The sequence below is a fragment of the Macaca thibetana genome, chromosome 9 (genome assembly GCF_024542745.1).
Source record: "Macaca thibetana thibetana isolate TM-01 chromosome 9, ASM2454274v1, whole genome shotgun sequence".
NCBI classification, from domain to species: domain Eukaryota; kingdom Metazoa; phylum Chordata; class Mammalia; order Primates; family Cercopithecidae; genus Macaca; species Macaca thibetana.
In genome coordinates, this window is record NC_065586.1 from 56,535,362 (window position 1) to 56,556,593 (window position 21,232).

The following is a 21,232-nucleotide window of genomic DNA, read 5'->3' on the forward strand; positions in this document are numbered from 1 at the left end:
AATAAAATGAGGTATGCCTATGTTCTTTTTTTTAAGACAGCGTCTGGCTCTGTTGCCAGGCTGGAGCGCAGTAGTAGTGTGATCTCGGCTCACTGGCAGCCTCAACCTCCTGGGTTCAAGTGATTCTCATGCCTCAGCCTCCTGAGTGCCTGGGACTACAGGCGTGCACCATCTGCCTGGCTAATTTTTGTATTTTTTGTAGAGATGGAGTTTTGCCATGTTGCCTAGGCTGGTCTCAAACTTCTGAGCTCCAGTGATCTGCCCACCTCAGCCATCCAAAACGCTGAGATTACAGGCATGAGCCACCGTACCTGGCCATGCCTGTATTCCTTATTTGACTTTGGGCACGCTGAATTTCTAGCTGTGAACATTGGAGGGTGAGCCGAGATGTAAGGGTTATGGGGTGAATTTCCACTAATCATTCATATAAGTGGTGCATTTATAAGTGCCTGCGATGCTGATTTCCCTTTCTTGGCTGCTTAGGGCACTGCCACTTTGGGTGTTTTGATGGAGAATGAACAAGATATGGCTGCCTCCTGAAAGTGGGAGGGTCTGATGTGGGCACCCAGCAGCACTGGCCTTCAGCCAAGTAGATCCTTTGTGTTGAGGCTTTGCCTCTTCTCTCACTGGCTCTGCCACCTGAACATATTACTTATCTATTCTGTTACCCATGTATACACAGAGCTCGATAATAACATAAATTACCTACAGCTTTTCTTGTGATTAGCAAATCATGAAATGTAGGTAAAAGTTTTAGTGCATCAACATTTGGAAGGGTTCGACTCATGGCAGCTATTCATCATAGTAACAACAGTGGTAATAGTACTAGTAGCAGCAATAGTAGTAGTAACAGTAGTAGCAGTAGTAGAAATAATAACAGTAGCTCTATATCTTTGTTATTGAAATGCTCTCCCTCTCCTACCTCCTTTCACTATAATCAGAGCTACTAATACATGAGTGGGTCCTAAGCAAAGTGTGAAGGATGATAATCATAAGACTCGTTAACACTTCTTGAGGACATGCTCTAGGTCAGATGGTATATTCAGGGCATGAAATGTCTTTACTTGTGTAATCCTCAAATGGAATCCATTGAATAATGCTAATGATTAACATTCCCATTTTACAGATGAAGAAACTTAGGCAATGTACAACATAGCAAGTAATAGATGAGCCAAGCCTTGAAGACAGATATTTTGACTCTGGAGCCAGGCCGCTTAAACACTATGGTATATTGTCACTAAGGACATAGGTGGTTTCCTGCCCTTAGTGGTATCAACCCCTGAACACTCCATTTGGAGACGGACTGTATAAGTCAGACTGCTCAAATTAGCTGGCTAGTGTTCAGGCTTCCTCTTTGCTTTAAGCTGGGCTGTCATTGGCATTGATCCTCAAATGCATGTCTAAGTTAAAGACGGAGAGAAGTTACCACTCTGGCAGAGCAGATCTAACATGCCTGTATATTGGTGATGGATAGAGAAGGTGGTTGGAGAGGGGAGGGATATTGACCCAAAACCTTTAGAGGAGATACTGGGTATTACATATGTATGTCTATGTATTCCTGAAATAATGGCAGGATGCTTCCCCCGCCCCTCCTTAAGTCGACAAGAAAAAGTTAAGATTCAAGAGGGGCAGCCAGGGGCCTTTAGCTGAGGGATATCTGATACATTGTGCCTGTTTTTCTTCAAGGTGGGCTATTGTGTTAATTTTCTAGGAATGCTGTAATCAAGGATCACAGACCCAGTGTCTTAAACAACAGAGCTTCTCACAGTTCTAGTGGCTAGAAGTCTGAGACAAAAGTCTGGGAGTGTTGGTTCCTCCCAAGGCTCCTGAGGGAAGGATCTGTTCTAGACCTCTCTTCTTGGATTGCAGACCTCTGTCTTTTCCCTCTGTCTTCACATAATCTTCCCTCCTATGGAAAAGCTGGCCCAAATTTCCTCTTCTTGTAAGGACACCAGTCCTATTGGATCATAACTCACCCCAATGACCTAATTTTAACTTAATTACTTTTTTAAAGACCATATTTCAAAATACAGTCATATTCTGAGGTACTGGGGGTTAAGACTTCACATAAAAATTTGGGGGAGAACACAGTTCAGTCCATAAAGATGAAACAGCAGATATACCTCACGTCATAGAGTTTCTATTGCCCTAAAATAAGGCATGTACATTGGCTAAGTCGCAAGTGACAAGTGAGCCTTGAATTAATTATGGCACCTTTTAGGGAAATTGAAAATTACTTTGTGAGTGGAAGACTTAGGTAATGTCATTGTGATGTGAAAGACAGTATCTAATCCTGGTCCTTGGTTTCAACTAACTGGCCTTTGAGGAGTTGTGGGAGAGGCTTTGGAAGTGGGTCTCTATCATTTTGCAAACTGAAGATGTTGGGATCACTTATTCAGGAAGATTTCTCATGATCCTCTTTTCCATATAACAAACTGTCCAATTCCTTTGGGTTTCCCTGGGTCGTAGCAGTGTTGGTTGGTGTGCTCAACGGCAAATGCTTGGACTTTCTTCTAGTAATAGAAGCTTTAGAAACTTTGATTTAGTCCCTGTGGCCAACTGACTGTCCACTCTCCACCTGTTCCAGAGATCTCTCTGCAGCATAAGCCAGCCTAAAGTACCTTAAATTACTACAGGAACAGACATGGTAAAGAAATTTATACTGTCTGGCCAGAAACAGTTACAGACTCTGTTGTTGCTGGAATGAATTGTGTTCCCAGCTTACTCCCAGACTGTGAAATCCAGTGAGTGTGTAACAGTGCTGGCCCTTACTGGAGCCATAAATTAATCCCTCTCCCATGCTGCTTAGCTCTCATCTTCACTCTAGCAACCTTTCTTTGCCTACTCAGGGCTCTCCAGCTTTCTGATATCCAGCAATGGTCCAGTACTTTCAAAATTCTTTTAGCTGTGTCTTTCCCCAATGACAGCACAGTGTTTCAAACCTTCAGGATCTTCTAGGCTAATCCACCTTTATATGCATATCCTCACTGCATCCCTCGCTCTTCTGGAATGTCTCAATGATAGAAAACCCACTGTCTTGGGCAACAACTCATTTCATTTTCGAATTACTTTCAGTTTTTATAACACTCTTCCTTTTTTGGAAACATGATTTTTGTTCTCTCTAAATCGCATGCATCATTCTTAGTCTGCTGTCAATCAGTCATACTCAATCAGTTTAATCCATCTTCTACTTGACTGTCATTGCACATCTGGAGACAGCTGGAAGGCCTGGTCTGAGTCTTCTGTGCCTTAGGTTGGGCACTATAGTATCCGACATCTTCAACCATGGTTTTAGGTGCCATTATTTGGCCTTTTTCATTTGGGCTTCAATTCTCTGAGTGGGTCCTACTGGCTATTAGTGGATCAACACTGCAACATGCTGAGATTCCTCTTCACTTTTCATGGTTCAGATCAAATGCTACTTTCTTTGCAAAGCCTTCCTTAATGCTACCCAAATATGAGGATATGAACAGCTTTTTTCTTGGTATTCTCATATCACCTTGTACTTTCCTGTAACACTTGCCACAAGGTACCATAACTATTGAACTATTGGTTTATATGTATTTTTTCTCCTGCTATCTTGTGGACCTCTCTTTGACTAGAGACTTTATCTTAATCATTACTGTATCCTGCATGCCATGCTCAGAATAGGGGATTCTTATTGGTTGCTTTACTGTTTCAATAAACTGAAGTTAGAATTCCAAGTACCAAGCTGGTCAGAGAAGGTAATGTCTCTGTTCTGGGAGGTTTTTGATGTTCCTCAGGTCAGTCTCTTTGGGGGAAATCCTGGATTGTTTATATTTAAATGGTCCAAGCCAGGCTGAGAGATGTGTGGGGAGTAGAGTGTAGCATGGCATACCTCTAAGACTTCCTGGATGCCTCTGGATGTTCCAGTGCAAATCATGGCTTGTAGCTCCAGTGTCAAATTATGCCTGGTTTCTGGAACCCTCTACCCCAGTTAATGAAGCTTGACATTAGCTGTCTTTTTTTCTTTTTATTAAAGGGCGATTGATCATCAGGCTTGCTTATTTGCTTTTCTGGATGAAAGTTGCAGGCCACTGTTACCGATGTCTGACTCCTTCCAAGAAAGAATCAAATATACCAAACCAAAATGTATCTCCTCTTCCCCAAGGCACATATTTTCTAAAAGTGTTTGTTTGTTTGTTTTTTTGCCAGCTGGCTGTTTGATTTGCTTGCTTGCTGATATTATGGGAATATAATTCTGAGTATCTTTTAAATCCTAAATGCATTGGGGGCAGGTCTCAGGTCATCCTGAGATAACACTTTCTCTCCAACCAGTAAACAGGGCAAGGGAATTTGAACCTGACTCTATATCTTCAGGGCAAGTCTACTAAAATCTTCTTGCAACTGAAATACGTTCTTCAAGGGCTAGAAAGAGTTCATTTTGTTCATTTTCTCAAACCTCCTCTCCATGATGGCTTTTGTTTACCTACCTATTCCAGATAATATTAATAGATATCTATGCAGCTGTTAAAGACTCTTCAAGGACAAAAACATCCCTCAAAATTTGCTCTCACCCTGATCTGTAAATAGTTCTTATCAGCAACTGCCTTTTTATCTTAACATCGTTGACTAAGTTCAGTATTTGGAAGATGACCTGGTGGTTTACATACCTCAAGACCTCTCAACAATCCAGACACTGAGATACTACTCAGAGTGGGATTGTTCTTTTTCTTTTAAGATCAGATGTGACAGTTCCTGTAATAGTCTAGCATGTTCATTGAAGATAACTTTGCAAGTTTGCTTCACATGGTATTTGTCATTTGGTGTAGTCTAAAAGCAAATTCTCAGGCATAAATAAATGCAGTGAGAGAGTTTTTCTCACCTTATGTGGGAGTGGGGAGCATATTGGAGGGTCATGGTAGATATTCAAAAGCTTAATCCTAGGTTTTTGGGTCATGGAAGGGAGATTGCTGTCTCGCTCTGTACCCTTGACATGTAAGTGGGAAGTATCAGAGACATTTCAGAGGGACAAACAGTAAAAACTAAATAAAAGTCACCCTCTGATGTTGAAATATAGAATTTCAAAAGGTAAAATCACTTTACAATAAATGTATGGAATTTGACCCTATGTATATTTTCTGTCTTGTGTTGGCAATATTAATCAGAAAAGATAGCTCCATTGCAAGAATGGTTAAGTATAGCTGGGACAATGTCCTAATTATATGGCCAGTTTTGCAGGAAGGAACAATGACTTCCCAAACCTGAGGTGCTGAATCACTATCAGAGATAAAAGCATGGACATTGATTATGATTCAAGGTGCAGGAGCTTATTTATTGTGCTGTAAGCTTGTTAGACCTGCCTGATTCCATTGCAATTCTTAAGGTTGTCAGTGAGGCTCTGCCAACCCACTAGACGGGAGGCCTTTATGGAAGCATCTTCCTTTTTCACCAATAAACAAGGCGATAGAGGGTGAATGTTGCCCTGAGAATTGGAAACAAGTTAATTAAGATGCATCTGAGCTTGAGACTGTCGCCTAAGGAATGCAGCAGTTGGGAGGTGAAGGTGGCGGGGAGCGTCATTGGATGGTTAGTGCATATACAGTTGTCAAGGCAAGGAGAGAGGGTGTTGTTTAGTATTGAAATCATGTATTCCAGATGTGGGCATTTGGTAGTCAATCTGCTCTGAAGTGACATGCTACTGAATCTTTAAAGGGCTTCAGCCAGGGAGAGCAAAATCTGATTGGGCAAATTGCTAAAATATTTAAAGTGCAGCCTGTTAAAGCTTTTACTGCGAAGAGCATCACGTCAGAAGTTGTAGTCAGAAGGAGCGAGTAATTGGCTTTCCATCCTCATGCCAGTCAGTCAGCATGAGGCTCTATTCCTATTCCTTCCTCTTCATTGCCGAGGCTAATAGCAACCCTTTGGGGTGTGTGTGTGTGTGTGTGTGTGTGTGCGCGCGCGCACACGCGTGTGCGAGTGCTGGGGAGATCGAAAAGCTGGTAATATGAGAGGAAGAGGAGTGAGGTAGCCTTTAAAAGGGAGGCTAAATCCACAAAATGTTAGGAAGACCATTTAGGAAAAGAGGAGCTGGGGAAAGGCAGAAATGCTGCCTGACAAAGGTCAGCTGCACTTCCAGACGCGGGGTGGTGGTTTGGGGGCAGTTGTCTCTCAAAGGATGGATTCTGTAAGCAGAAGAATGGCTTTCAGTGACAACCACTTCCTCTGCATCTTTCATATCCTCTGAGATGTAATTCAGGGGGCACTTTCCATTTATAATTTATCACATTTTCCACTTAGGTTTTCCTGTCCTTTTCTCCCCAGGCATGACCCCTTGTTAATTCCTGGCAATGACCAGATTGACAACATGGACTCCAATGTGAAGAAGTACGACTCTACTGGGATGTTTCACTGGTGCGCGCCCAAGGAGATAGAGAAGGTCATCCTGGTGAGTGAGGGATTGTTCATCTGATGTTGCCCGCTTCTGCCCTGAACCACATTTGCTGGGAATGGGGTTTCCCTAGTGGGACAGTGGGATAATACTGTCCCTAGTCCTAATTATTTTTGATGATTGAAATTCTGAGCATAGATTGAAGCAGCTAGACCTCTGATCAGAGCATGAGCAATATTCAGAATTTTCAATCTCTGCATATATTGGCTCCTCATAAGAGTGGGTGATCACGTGCTGTGGGAAAGGCATGGTGGGAGGTGGTATGAACGTAATTCCTGTGGCCATGGCGCTGGTGTCAGAGTCTGCCTGTACCAATGATTAGCTGCATGGCTTGGGTAATTCACTTGACTTTTTGCACTTCGGTTTTCTTATCTGTAAAAAGATGAGATGAGAGTGACCCTAACTCATAGGGCTGTAGTGAAGATTAAAATCCAACATATGACTCAATAAAGTTACCTCTTATTCTTACTATTATTAAATGTTGTGAGGAAAGCTGAATGCTGCCTGTATTGTTATTGGTTTATAGCAATGTTTTGTATTCTTATAGATAATAGCCTTGCACATCTGCGAGCTTTCTTAGTGCATGTCATAGACAGGCAAATGCATGATGATGCATGACATAATGATGACAATAATGAACTATAGTCCCCTTGGGGAGGCTGGGGCTCAGAGCCCTATTTCGTGTAAGGCTTGTGAACATCTTCATAGCAGCAGTGGGCTCACCCAGTCTCTCCCAGGAATGTCAGCGTAGATAACAATCCATTCTATTCTTTGCCCTTGTTCTATTAGCAGCTTTGGGTCTTAATGCCTACATTGGTTTTCCTACAGTTTATTGTCTTGCTAATCCATGAAAAATGGATTAATAATCAGGAAAGTCAGATGGAAGGGTTCTTTCTCCCTTGGGCCTCTAATCCCCAGATTGGGATTGGTCTGTTCCTTTCCGTCAGCCAGGAAAATCCTATCATTTCTGATGTCGGGACCACCCTTCCTAAACAAGGACTCTTCTGGGTCCTCAGAATGGCTGTGTATGCTAACACACTGGACTTTCCCCTGTGCTTTATCTATGTGTATGTGTGTTCTCAACTTAATTATAAATCAGCATTAACAGCCAATACAGTATCAAGCTGGAGGCTGTCTCAGAGGTGGAAAAGTTGCAGGCAAGAGCACAGAAAGTCTGAATTCTTAGCAAACAGCCATTGTCCAACTGACCAGGAGTGCAAATGGTTCTACTTGCAAAGCTGCTTCACGTATGTACATTCTTTTTGTTTTGTTTTGTTTTTCTTGAGACAGAGTCTCGCTCTGTTGCCAGGCTGGAGTGCAGAGCCATCTTGGCTCACTGCAACCTCTGCCTCTCGGGTTCAAGTGATCCTCCTGCCACAGCCTCCTGAGTAGCTGGGACTACAGGTGCACGCCACCACACCCAGCTAATTTTTTTATATTTTTAGTAGAGACAGGGTTTCACCATGTTGGCCAGGATGGTCTCGATCTCTTGACCTCATGATCGCCAGCCTTGGCCTCCCAAAGTGCTGGGATTACAGGCATGAGCCACCACACCTGGCCATGTATGTACATTCTGATGTATTCATGGCACTTTTGCTCTGGTGGCCTAAACTTAGCCTGATGTTACCGCTTGTGGCAGGTCATAGGCTGGATGCCCTATCTGGGACCTAAGGTTTTAATGACTTGCCTGGATATTGGTGTAGTATGCATGCCAACTGATATTCAATCAACATCTGCCAGCATGAAAACGTTTAGGAGGTGAGTTACTACTTCTATGAAAAATAACATCATTTAACAAAACATCTCCAGGAGGCCTACTATGTGCCACACACTGTTCTAGTTACTGGAGATGCAATCCCTGACAACGACTGCTCTCACAGAGCTTATATTCTAGCAGAGCGGGGCCGGGAGAAAAGGCGTTATCTCTAGGTAGACAAATGAGTACATCACAACATTTCAGATATTTATAGGATGCTTTGAAAAAAGTAAAGCAGCATTGTAGGCTAGAAAGAGACTGGGAGGTGCTGTTTGGAAAGTATGATCCAAGAAACCCTCTCTAAAGTAACACTGGGCTGGAGATGAGAATGACAGGTAGGGCCAGCTACATGAGGATGCTTTGAGGCTGTGTACTCACTGGGTACAGGAAACTAACTACTTTGGGGATTCGAAGATATAAGAGATAGTCCCAATTGTAATTTCCTGGATTAACTAGAGAGAAGTTATAAAATGTAACCCATGAAACAGTGTATTTAAAGCTAAGTGGTAAGAGGCACAAAATGCTATTGAAATGTAGGACTAGGGTGTGTTGAAGTGGCCAGGCAAGTCCCATCAGATACACACAGGTTGTGCTTGGGTTGGGCCTGGAAGGATGCATGGGAATTCCAGATACATAGAGAAACAAATGATCAGTTTCTCTAGTGTGCCTCAAACCCAGCAGAATCAGACACACCAGGGCTGAAGCTCTAGAATTAGGACATTCATAAGGTTCTCTGGGTGATGTAGCTGTGGCCAGTCTGACGATGGGTGTTTTGATCCCAGATCGAAGTTCCTGGGGTCAGCATCTGTGCCTCGGCCGCTCGGCTAACTGTGCCTTCCCCACCTCCCTAGTCTAGAATTCACTTCCACCCTGGGCCCAGTTGATACTCCTCTGGCTTGTTGAAGGGAGCTAGCCTCCCAGGTGACCTGGCCAATTAAAAATAATTAGGAGCCCCGTCACATAACAGTGCATTATAGACTGGTTGGCTCTCTGCTGTTGGCACCCAGGCACTTGCGCTTCCATGCAGCCCAGATAACTAACTCCAGGTCTTCTGCAGGAAGTGGGGATATGTGATGTGAGCTCCCCAGTGGGTCTTCCTTGGTCACAGTTTCTAAGGCATTTCTTACAGCTTGTGTCTTCGGTTTCCGTGGACTGTTGCAGAGGGAAACCAATAATGGTGACAGCCCCTGCTTTATTCTAACGATCAGGTAGTGAAAGCTAGCTTCCTCCTCTCCTTGGGGGTTACTGTAATAACCCTGACATTGTCGTGAATTGCAATATTGGCATTTATACAATCAATGCAGCCGTCAATTCTAGAGATTAAATCAAGCAGAGTTTGATATGTACAGTGGACATTAATATGCCTCCCCCAAAGCATTGTAAGCCACATGGGGCCAGCCAGGCATGCAGTGGGTGGACAGGGATGGGAGGCATTGGACAAAGGTTCACAGCTAGCCTCCTGGCCTCACTAGCTCAGTGAATCAAAGGACCAGCAGTGACTGAACAGTTGTATTTCCTGGGAAGTTGGGGTTCTCCTCTAATAGAGTGACTGTGTTCTTTCATTTGTCTGCTTTGTAGATAGAGGTTTGGAGTTGGAGGAAGACACTGCTCTGTTGCTCTTACTAATCTCTCTCTTGTAATGATTATTTGGGGAGATCTTTTCTCCGAATGATGTAAGCAAAGCAGGCCCCTCCAGAAATGTCCCTGGAAACTCCAAGGCAGCATTGGACAGGGGTCAGCAAACTTTTTCTGTAATAAGTCATGTAATGAATAATTGAGGTTTTTCAGGGTATAAGATCTCTGTTGCTACTGATCAGCTCTGCTGTTGTAGCATAAAAGCAGCCATAGGCAATACCTAAATGTATGAGCATGGCTGCATTCCAGTACAACTTGGTGGGAATTTGAACTTTATGTAATTTTCACAGATTATAACATAGTCTTCTTTTGATTTTTTTTCAACCATTTTGAAGCACAGAAACCATTTTTAGTTCACTGAACATACAAAAGAACGTGGTGGGCCAGATTTGGCCTGTGGGTCATAGTTTTCTACTCCTGGCTTTAGGTAGCATATTCCACCTGCTGATGCATGGACATCTCACTGATAAGTCTAGAATTCCAAACTCAAATTTCTCCAACTGAGCCCAGTGCAGGCATCTGACCATTTTATCATCATCTCAGCAAGCAGGCCAGAAAAGGCAGCTCATTTAATCAATAGTTTCATGGAAATGAAGACTTCTCTTTCCAAATAGCATAAATATTCCTTTTCCTTTTTATTTTACCTCCTGAAAATTATTATGAAGATCTTCTCACACGTATTTATGGCATCTCTTTCTTAAATCTTTTGTCAAAGAAGGCAGCAATGTGCATGGGTATACATTTGGATACATTTATTACATAAATATAATACGTATACACATGCTCAAATTATAGCTTTGTATGGCACATATATAACATTGATGAAATAAACATAATAGCACATAGTAAGCTCTCAGCAAATATTTGCTTGATTCTTTGCACAAATGATTTTTCCACTCCTTACAACAGCCCTACGCGGTCTTCTCTCTGACGCTTACACACTTCTCCCTGTTGCAGACTCGAAGTGAAGCCGCCATGACCGTCCTGAGTGGCCATGTCGTGGTCTGCATCTTTGGCGATGTCAGCTCAGCCCTGATCGGCCTTCGGAACCTGGTGATGCCGCTCCGTGCCAGCAACTTTCATTACCATGAGCTCAAGCACATTGTGTTTGTGGGCTCTATTGAGTACCTCAAGCGGGAATGGGAGACGCTTCATAACTTCCCCAAAGTGTCCATATTGCCTGTAAGTCCAAGGTCACATTATTGATGCCTTTTCTTCTTTTCATTCACAAAAGAAAATCCCAGATGGATATAATAGTTGTAGCTTTGATCATGCCTGTGCTTCTTCATCTGGTTATGGGCCTGAGGACTCAGCACTTCCCCTATGCTCTGTCAAGGAAAATCCAAACCCTGGGAGACCTTATTAAAAGGAATTTGCAGCCAAGTTCAGTCCGTCATCAGGGATGAAGTTTAGCTTGTATCAAGTATATTAACCATATCAGTGTCTAAACACTCTCTCATTCCTGCCTATACAAAACCTAGAGCATTGTTATATTATGATGTTTATAGTAAGGATTTGCTTACAGAACTATTTATAGCGTTATACTTACGGCATTTTTAATGCTTGAAGAAACCTTGATCTGTGCCACCTTCTGTGTTTAACTAAATAAATGCAAAGAACAGAGTTCTTTATTTCTGCTGTACAGAAGGCCAACTCCTTCTGCAGCTCAGCCCCTAACCCCTGTTCGTTTAGAAGTCCCGCAATGTGTTCATGGTTGTGTTTGCGTGTGTGTGTGTCCGTGTGTGAATGTGTGCATGATACTCTTGACCGCAAAACATTAGGACTTCGGTCTGAAAAAACAGTCTGGGACTCCACAATTTAGTGTGAGGATATGGGATTTAGGAGTCATGTGATTAACTACTTCTTAATCATAGTGAATGCATAGTCCACAAACTCCCAAAACATTGTAGAGAATTATGCATTTCAGTGTTTGATGTAATTCTCTACATCACAAATTCATGCAAATCTCACCTCTCTTCCAAATGTTTTTCATGTAAGTTCACATCCCTAAAACTAAGAAATAGGGGCCGGGTGCAGTGGCTAATCCCTGTAATCCCTGCACTTTGGAATGCTGAGGCGGGAGGACCACTTAAGTCAGGAGTTCATGAGCAGCCTGGGCAACATGGTGAGACCTCTTCTCTACAAAAAGTTTAAAAAATTAGCTCAATGTAGTGGTGCATGCTTTTAGTTCCAGCTACTTGAGACTGAGTTGGGAGGATCACTTGAGCCTGGGAGGTCGAGGCTGCAGGGGGCTATGAAAGCACCACTTTACTCCAGCCTGGGCAACAGAACAAGACCCTGCCTCAAACAAAAACAAAAGCAAAAACTGAGGAACATGGATCTCTCTACATGTCAAGAGGTCTGGGTTTGTCCCACTTACAAAGCTAAAATCTATTATTTCTGTTATCAGCTTCCAAAACCTCAGAAATGGGGGGGAAAAAGAGCCAAGTAATATAATTCATTAAAGAACACGTAAGAATCTATCCACAAGTAGTACTCGTTACTCATTAGATGCCACCATGTGTCTTTACATAATGCTGGCACAATAGGGACTCAATAAATATTTAAAGGAGTATGAAAAAGATCAGACAGTTATCTTTTGGATGCTGGGGCAAAAACCCACTGCCTTAGTGAGCACAGACAATTGAAAATAATCACCTATAGACAAACAGTCATACACAGAGGAGAGCATAAGCATATATATACTTCGCTAATTCCAGAAATATGGTCAATTTGATTATATGATTCCATGGTTATCTTTCTATCATGTGCTCCTTCACATAGTCCCCTGACCTCTAAAAGTGTCTTTGTAAAGAGTTTATTATTTTACCAGGATACATGAGTCTGCGTGTGTTTGTGTGTGTAGAGAGATGGTTATATGTGTGATATTTGGTATTTGTGTGTGTGTGTTGTGTGTTTGTGTGTGTTTCCTCCTGTGTGACTTTGTTTTCTTTTTTTTTAATTTTGAGATGGAGTTGCACTCTTGTTGCCCAGGCTAGAGTGCACTGGCACGATCTCAGCTCACTGCAACCTCCACCTCTTGAGTTCAAGCGATTCTCCTGCCTCAGCCTCCTGAGTAGCTGGGATTACAGGCGTACACCACCATACCCAGCTAATTTTTTGTATTTTTAGTAGAGACAGGGTTTCACCATGTTGGCCAGGATGGTCACAAACTGCTGACCTCAGGTGATTCACCCGCCTTGGCCTCCCAAAGTGCTGGGATTACAGGCCTGAGCCACCGCACCTGGCTCTGTGCGCCCTTGTACATGTTCACTCATCTGTCTTCATATATGTGAATGAGCTGTCATCTTTGCAGGTCTTTTTCAAACCCTCCAAAATTTAACATACTCAAGCACAATAGATTTTCACGAAATGGGCCTTCACCTATGTCTTCACAGAGTTTATTGGTTAAACAGTACCCTGCCTATAGGGCCAGCCCAGAGAAACATAAGCGATTTCTGTGTATGTCATTTGTATTTCTTGTGGTTTGAAATCATGTGTGTACAACTGCACAGGGATCATCTTATATCACAATTATGGCTGGCTTCCCTACAAAGTGAAAATTAAAAGAATATGGATGCAGGCAATTGAGGCTTATGTACTGGCAAAATGATTCAGGAAGTCGATCAGACTTGTTTTGTACCAAGAGATCACAGGAAAAGAGGGCATTCTCCTTCTCTCAAAAAGATGCTGCTCTAGAGCCTGGAACTAGTTGTGTCTCAGCAGCACCCACAGTGCTAAATGCCCCTTCCTCCATAGTTGCACAATATTTTAGGGGCTGAGAATAGAATCATGACTACCACTGACTCATAAAAGAGGGTAGATAGGCTCCATCTCTGCAGCCAAGTCTCTTCTTCTCAAAGCCAGTTCTCCAGAAAGGCAGATTACAGGAGGACATTCACAGATAGGTGGTAGTTGGCGAACCCTTGGTCTACACAATCGGTGAGTTGAAGGTAACTCAGGTCACCACATAGGCAAAGAGGAAGCTAGATTCAGGCTAGAGGGCCAGTGAAGCTGGTGGCCAGACGGGAGCCCCAAAATGATGCTGCATCTCCACTGGGGAGCTATGACATGGGGTGGCCTGATGATTTTGCTGTGGCTCCACCTGAAGACACAGAGCATGTGGAGGCCATGGCCCTGTCCTTCAACTCTAACCCTTCTATTTTATCCTGCCCTTGCATTCCTGGACTCTGTTGTTACCTCCTGGATCCGGGATTTTTCCACTGTCTTTTGTTGTTATTTTTTATGTTAAAAAATCTGTTTACTGGCTTATTTATTTTTTAATAAGTATATATTTGTATATTTGTAATATACAAATATATTCTTGTTATAAAATATTCAAACAATATAGAAATATATAAAGTCAAAAGCAAACTTTCCCCTCACCCCCACCAATCCTATTTCCCTTCCCAGAGGGAATTACCGTTATTAGTGTAATGGGTATTTTTCCTGTGCTTTCCTTCCAAATTTACATACATTTATATATATGTAATTTTATTTTGTGGGATTTTTTTACATAAATGAAACTATACTTTTTTAACTGCTCTAGAACTTTTTTTTCACTTCCCCCTCTATCTTAGAGAGGCTTCTAAACTGATGCCTGCATGGGCAGCCAGCTCTGCCTCTTTACCTCCTGCATACATTTTCATTGTGTGCATGTCCAAAAGTATATTTCACCATTCCTATGTTGTTGGACAATTAGGCCATTTCCTTGTGTACTTTTTCTTGCTGAAAATATGCAATAAAATTATATGACCTGAAGCTTAACTCCTTTCCATATCTCTTTTGCATTACACACATTAATTCCACTCCATCCATAGCCTCCACATTGAGCCACATGTCCAGGCCCACCTCATCACTCCATGCTCACTGGCCATTTCCCCTTGGCTGCGTTGAAACTGCTGTCTTTTGCCTGAGACGGAAGTGACCTGCTATTAAATAAACAGGCACTTGAAACCCACCCCCTCGTTACGTTCTGAAAGCCAGAGGTTGCCACAGGACAGTTACTTAAATCAAGACAATTTCCAGGCAGGAAGAAGATGTAGAACCCTGGCATTATTCCTCTCCCGCGTTTGTTGTAATAGCTTGATTGAGTATTGAGAGCAAGCTTAAAATGCTGCCATCAGCACCGGCTACCCTTTAGATTAGCACACAGCTCCTATTCCCTTGAATGTAGTTAGGCCAGCTTAATGTCAAGGCATAAAAAAGATACTTGTTAAATAATTTCCCAAAGCTCCGACTCCATCTTTAATTTGTTTTTATTTTTTTCCTCTTTTCCTCTCCTCTCACTTTTGCTCCTTTCTCTCTCTCTCTCTCTCTTCCCCACCTCTGTTTTTTTTTTTTCCTTTCCTCTATGCCAAAGGGTACACCATTAAGTCGGGCTGATTTAAGGGCTGTCAACATCAACCTCTGTGACATGTGCGTTATCCTGTCAGCCAATCAGAATAATATTGATGATACTTCGCTGCAGGACAAGGAATGCATCTTGGCGTCACTCAACATCAAATCTATGCAGTTTGATGACAGCATCGGGGTCTTGCAGGCTAATTCCCAAGGTAAGGACAGCCTGTAATACTTCTTTGCTGTGCCTACGGGGGACAGGGGCTGGCAAGAGGGATATCCTTCACTCAGTAATTCAAAGAGGCTCACATCAGCCTGCCTGGCAGTGAAACCTGCGGTCGCTATGATGGCTTTCAAAGGGGCATCTGCTGCCTCTTCTTTCCATTCCCGTGCAGGCTTGAGACCTGGTCACCCCCACACAGACTAGGTTGCCTTTCCAGAGGATAAACAAGCCTTTAAATGGCCACCCCCTCAGCTTTCCCAAAGAGTGGCTTCATGACCAGTGTCATCATCTAAATGTCAGATCACTGAAAAGATGCTGGCTGCACAATTCTGACTGTTTCCTTCCAATATATGTTTTTGCCATTGGGCTGGGATGGGAGGGAAACTTTGCTATTGTTAGAACTGCCTCTAGGACTCCGCTGACCGAGGGATGGTAATCTTTGGAGAGCAGCAACTCTATGGACACTAAAAGTCATTTAGCAAGTGGTGACACTTGTCAGACCACACATTTTCCTATCGGAGGCAAAGCAGCCTTAAGTGACACACGTCTGCCTTCCTACTCTGCCCCTAGTCTTTTCTGTCATTTGCTTTGGGACCCTGGGCAGGTGGTTACAAGTAAAGATGTCTAGGGGTCTCAGAAAGGCAACACAGCAAAACCTTCATAACAAATGACTTCCGTAATCAGGATCTGGCAGGATAGGATGCAAAGCATTTTCCTTTGAGTGACACCTCCGTGTAGGCTTGCCATGAATTGGAGGATCATTGTTACAGACGAGCTACGAGACAGTGGCATTGGCTGCCTGATGGGGACCTGAATCCCATCAGCCCAGGATGGAAGGCTGTAGGAGCACAGCCCATGAGAGCTATGGCTACTGGGATATGAAGCATCATCTCATTGATAGCTGGGCAAGCGTCTGACCTCCTTCCCGTCATGCTAGGCTTTCTAGAAACTCAGCTGAATCATGCATCCTGGATCTGTGAGCTACATTATCTTTTGTCAACTTGACATCACCACCACTGCCTTCTAACATTTGCTTAGCATTGCAGAAAAGCCAGGAACAATAGTTCCTAGAATCCTCTTCCCTGCATGGCTTTGGGCTAGAGTCAACTGGTGGAGATGGGCACTGGGGTGAGATTTGGAAAGTGGAGGAGAAAGATAGGCTTTGATTCTTTGGAGGCAACGGCAGCCAGACCCTGGCCGACCCGGGTTCAAATCATCTCTCAGATGAGCTTTCTAGGAGCCAGTGTCTTCACTGCTAGGGACTGAGAGAGGGGCTGGGGCTTCCCTGAGGATCTTGAGATTCACAGCAGCTTCTGGTCAAGCTTAAGAGAACCTTCCCCTTTGGTGTTGCATGTGAAATGACTTCTGTCCTTCTGATATCACCTTGATACAGCCTGAAGCCTAATTTTTGACCTCTCCACACAACCATCCTCCCTGCCACACCCAAATCTAAATATTGGTATCCACCTGCTCAGCTGTGCCCGCAGGACAGCACAACGTGTGAAGGCCTAGGAGAGGCTCTGAGCTTACTCCCAGCTGCATCCTGAAGAGTCAGAGCCTGCCTCCTGTGCGGCCTGCCTAGGTAGCACAGGCAAGAGAGGATGTGAGAAGACAGCAAGCTAACGTTCTGGAAGGCGAAAGAGGCAAGCTGGCATTTGGTTCCTGCCTTTAAGCCCTTGACCTTCAATATGTGTCCTCTCTGCCCTGCCACAGTATGGGTGTCTGTTGGGGGAGCCTGTTAGAGTTACAGAATCTCATGGCACATCCCAGACCTGCCGGGTCAGAGTCTGTATTCCAACAAGATCCCCGGGCAACTCAAATGTACCCCTTTAAAGCACGGTAAACCTTCACATGAACAGGACGTGACCAACCCTTGGTAGATGATCCTCCTCTCCTGGGGAGGAGTGAACCATCAAGGGGAGTGGAAAAAAGTGGAAGCTGTGATTCTCCCTTTAAGTAGAGACAGAAGCCAGCAGGAGGGGGCAGGAAAACACTCCCTTTCCCCAACATGACTGTTTCTTCCAAACTCAATCATCATGATTTTCCAGGGCCGTAGATTAGAATCTCAGAGTATAATTTAGTTAAATACACATCTGATATAGATGTTCCTTCCAGTTCTCCTAAACTTTATCCCAGCCTCTTAGATCCTATATAAAGGCCAAACTGGTAACAATTTTTCCACTCCCCGGTGCCCAAAAGCCTTCTTTATTCTTTTTTAGGACAGGATAAGCAAGAAAAATAGGTTTTGACAGGAGATACGGAGGAAAGAGAAAGGGAGCTTATTTTTCCTCCAAAGGAAAAAAGAAGGGCACTCTTTCTTTTGTATACACACATGCACACAGTTATGGTCTGAATGTTTTTGTCCCCTCTACCTACTCCCTGCCAAATACATACAGTGAAATCCTAACCCTCAAGGTGATATATTAGGTGGTGAGGCCTTTGGGAGGTGTTTAGGTCGTGAGGTGGAGCCCTCATGAATGGGGCTGGTGTCCTTATAAAAGAAGCCTGAGGCTGGGCACGGTGGCTCACGCCTTGGGAGGCTGAGGCGGGCGGATCACCTGAGGTTAGGAGTTTGAGACCACCTGGCCAACATGGCAAAACCCCATCTCTACTAAAAACACAAAAAAATTACCCGGCTGTGGTGGCGGGCACCTGTAATCCCAGCTACTCAGGAGGCTGAGGCAGGAGAATCGCTTGAACCCAGGAGGTGGAGGTTACAGTGAGCCGAGATGGCGCTACTGCATTCCAGCCTGGGCGACAGAGCAAGACTCTGTCTAAAACAAAATAAAATAAAATAAACAAACAAATAAATAAATAAAGTAAAATAAGCCTGAGAAAGACCCCGTGCCCCTTCTGTCATGTGAGGACACTGCAAGAAAGTCCTCACCAGAGACTGAATGTGCCAGCGCCTTGACCTTGAACTTTCCGTTCTCCAGAATTGTGGGAAATAAATGTCTGTTGTCTATCAGTCACCCAGGTTATGGTGTTTGTTACAGTGGCCCAAATGGACTAAGACCGCACACGTGACAGAAGGCGGCAGAGGATGTGTCTCTATGCTCAGCAGTGATTCTTGTAGACCCCTGGTCAGCAGTGGAGAGGAGCATTTGTCTCTCACTAGCCAGCAGTCTGTTCTCTCCCTAAGAGAGAGTGTCAAAGCTCTAGGCCCACCAAGGCTTTATGTCCCATTGTTTTCTTGTCTGTCTGCTCCTCTCTTGTTTTTGAATATTGTTCTCTGGTGACACTCTAACCTTGTAAAGGCAGTGGTCCAGTGGGAGCCATCAACACAGAGAAATCGCTCCTTCTCCAGTGCTCACTTCTGGCTGCAGACCCAGCACCCCACTCCTTGGGCTCCTGTCAGCCTGTGAGCGGACTTTCCCTGCCTCTCTATATCTGAGACCCTTTTGACTAACTGCAGTGCCCACTGGCCTAAGATACTTTTGCCATCCTTCATCTGGGTGTTTGGCATGATCAAGCTCCAAGGGAATAGGAATTATGGGGAATGAAAAGGATTTCATGTTACTCTCCTTTTTTTTTTTTTTTTTTTTTGTCTTTTCTTTCTTTTTCTTTTCTTCTTCTGTTTTTTTTTTTTTTTTTTTTTTTTTTTTTTTTTTTTTCGTTTGTTTCTTTTTTGAGGTAGAGTCTCTCTCTGTTGCCCAGGCTGGAGGGCAGTGGTATGATTTCAGCTCACTGCAACCTCCACCTCCTGGGTTCAAGTGACTCTCCTGCCTCAGCCTCACAAGTAGCTGGGATTACAGGTGTGTACTGCCACACCTGACTAATTTTTGTATTTTTAGTAGAGACAGAGTCTCACTATGTTGGCCAGGCTGGTCTCAAACTCCCGACCTCAGGTGATCCACCCACCTTGGTCTCCCAAAGTACTGGGGATTTCTTGTTACTCTTACCATTTTGGGAAACAAATCTAACTTCCTCTGAGTGATAACTGCATAGATTTCTGGCCACTGACACCCTTGCTTTCATTCTTATGTATTCTGTGGTCCTTTATGGAACCTCGTGCTCTGCTTTGTCTGGTGAACTGTTTCCATGTCTCTAGAACCTCACTGGGTAGAGATGTGGACTCCGAACAAATGCCTTGCTCTGGGGCCAGAATATGCATGCAACCTTATGGAAAGCTTTCCTAACATGATATAATTTAGCATGAAAAATGTGCCTTCACATTGAGAAAGTAGAACCTTCATTGGACAACTGCCACTGCATGTTATTAGGGCTCCTAGACTAACAAAGCCTCTCTTTTCTCTTCTGTTCTCTTTTCATGTTCCCTTTTGATGTCACTTTTCTAGCCCACATGGTGTCAGAACTGACCCAGCCTAGGGATTCTGGACCAGACACTTTCTGAAAAGACCCAAGATGTGATGGCTTGTCAAAAACAATTACAGAAAAAGGTGGCATACCCCAAGCCAGATGGTATATCCAATGTGACAGTCGGGTCTATGAGATGCAGTTTTAATATACAGCAGGCAAAACTGCAGTGACAATTATATAAAGCAGATGAAGCTCTTCTTGCTGGTCAGCAAACATCAGCTCAGAACCACTTTACAGCTCTTTACCAGCAACTAAGTGCCTTTATTTACAGAGTGCCTGTCACTTCCCTTTGGCTGGAGAGCTGGTGTATTATTTAGCACACATTTATCCAGGGAAAACATTTCAATTTAAATCAGCTGGTACAACAGTGGCTCTTGCCAGACTGTTTCCCTGCGGTTCGAAAAGATGAGAACTGAGTCTGATCTTGGAAGAAAGGGTGAGCAGAGGGAGGCAGGGTCTGCTCTCTGAGCTGCTTCAGTTCATACCTGAAAAGAGGGAGCATGCCATGGCGTTTCCCATTCTGCTTTCATAGTGTTTTGAAATGAGGATCTTGTAGTTTCTTCCTGCTTACCCTTCCAGGAAGGGTAACTCCTAAGGAAAACAAAAAGGAATAAATGGCTGTTCTCCATGCATCAGGCACTCTAAAGGCCCAGAACACAAAGGTGACCAAAGGTTGCTTGGATTCAGCCACTCACTATGCTTGCAGGACTCAGGTGAGTGGAGGGGGTATCCCCATAAACAATGACAGTGCAAGGAGACAAGGACGAGGCTAGAAACAGCGGAACACAAAGGGATCCTTGGTTTATGTATTTTGAGGAATTGAGAAGGCTTTCAAGAAGAGGTGGCATCAGCCAGGCATGGTGGCTAACGTCTGTAATCCCAGTGCTCTGGGAGGCCAAGGCAGGTGGATCACAAGGTCAGGAGATCGAGACCATCCTAGCTAACACAGTGAAACCCCGTCTCTACTAAAAATACAAAAAATTAGCCAGGCCTGGTGGCACACCCCTGTAGTCCCAGCTACTCGGGAGGCTAAGGCAGGAGAATCGTTTGAGAGGCGGAGGCTGCAGTGAGCTGAGATTACACCACTGCACTCCAGCCTGGGTGGCAGAGCAAGACTCTGTCTCAAAAAAAAAAAAAAAAAAAAAAAAAAAAAAAAAAAAAAAAAAAAAAAAAAGGTGGCATCTGTGGATGATTTGAATACATGTGGCTATGGAGCACTTGAAATGTGTTTAGGAATTAAATTTTTCCTTTTATTTAATTTTAACAAATATAAAAATTTAAAGTGACCCATAGCCAGTGGCTACCACATTGGATGGTGCAGTCCTAAAGTATAGACTTGTCTTGCTAAAGGTTTGGATTTGGGGGAGTCATTAAAGATTTATAGGAAGAGGGTAATTAATTCCATGCTTGAAAAAGATAACAGGTGGGGGCAAAGCGAGCTGGCTTGAGACAGAGAGAATGGAAGTAAGGGCGGAGGTCCCTGGGGATGTGTTAGAGGGACAGGGACAAGTACCTTTTGGCCCCAAAATGGTACATGTAAGGCAGC

The 21,232-nt window shown here is 43.7% G+C and overlaps 1 protein-coding gene across 22 annotated transcripts in view; it reads left to right on the plus strand.

The window, feature by feature from the left end:
* The window catches only part of KCNMA1 (potassium calcium-activated channel subfamily M alpha 1), a 762,662-nt gene that overhangs the window by 672,593 nt on the left and 68,837 nt on the right, over positions 1 to 21,232 (plus strand). For all 22 annotated transcript variants that reach the window (XM_050803364.1, XM_050803365.1, XM_050803369.1 and 19 more), the window contains 3 exons: positions 6,286 to 6,409; positions 10,761 to 10,985; positions 15,166 to 15,358. In XM_050803364.1, coding sequence (XP_050659321.1) covers positions 6,286 to 6,409; positions 10,761 to 10,985; positions 15,166 to 15,358 — 542 coding nt within the window. The remainder of the gene's footprint in view (positions 1 to 6,285; positions 6,410 to 10,760; positions 10,986 to 15,165; positions 15,359 to 21,232) is intronic.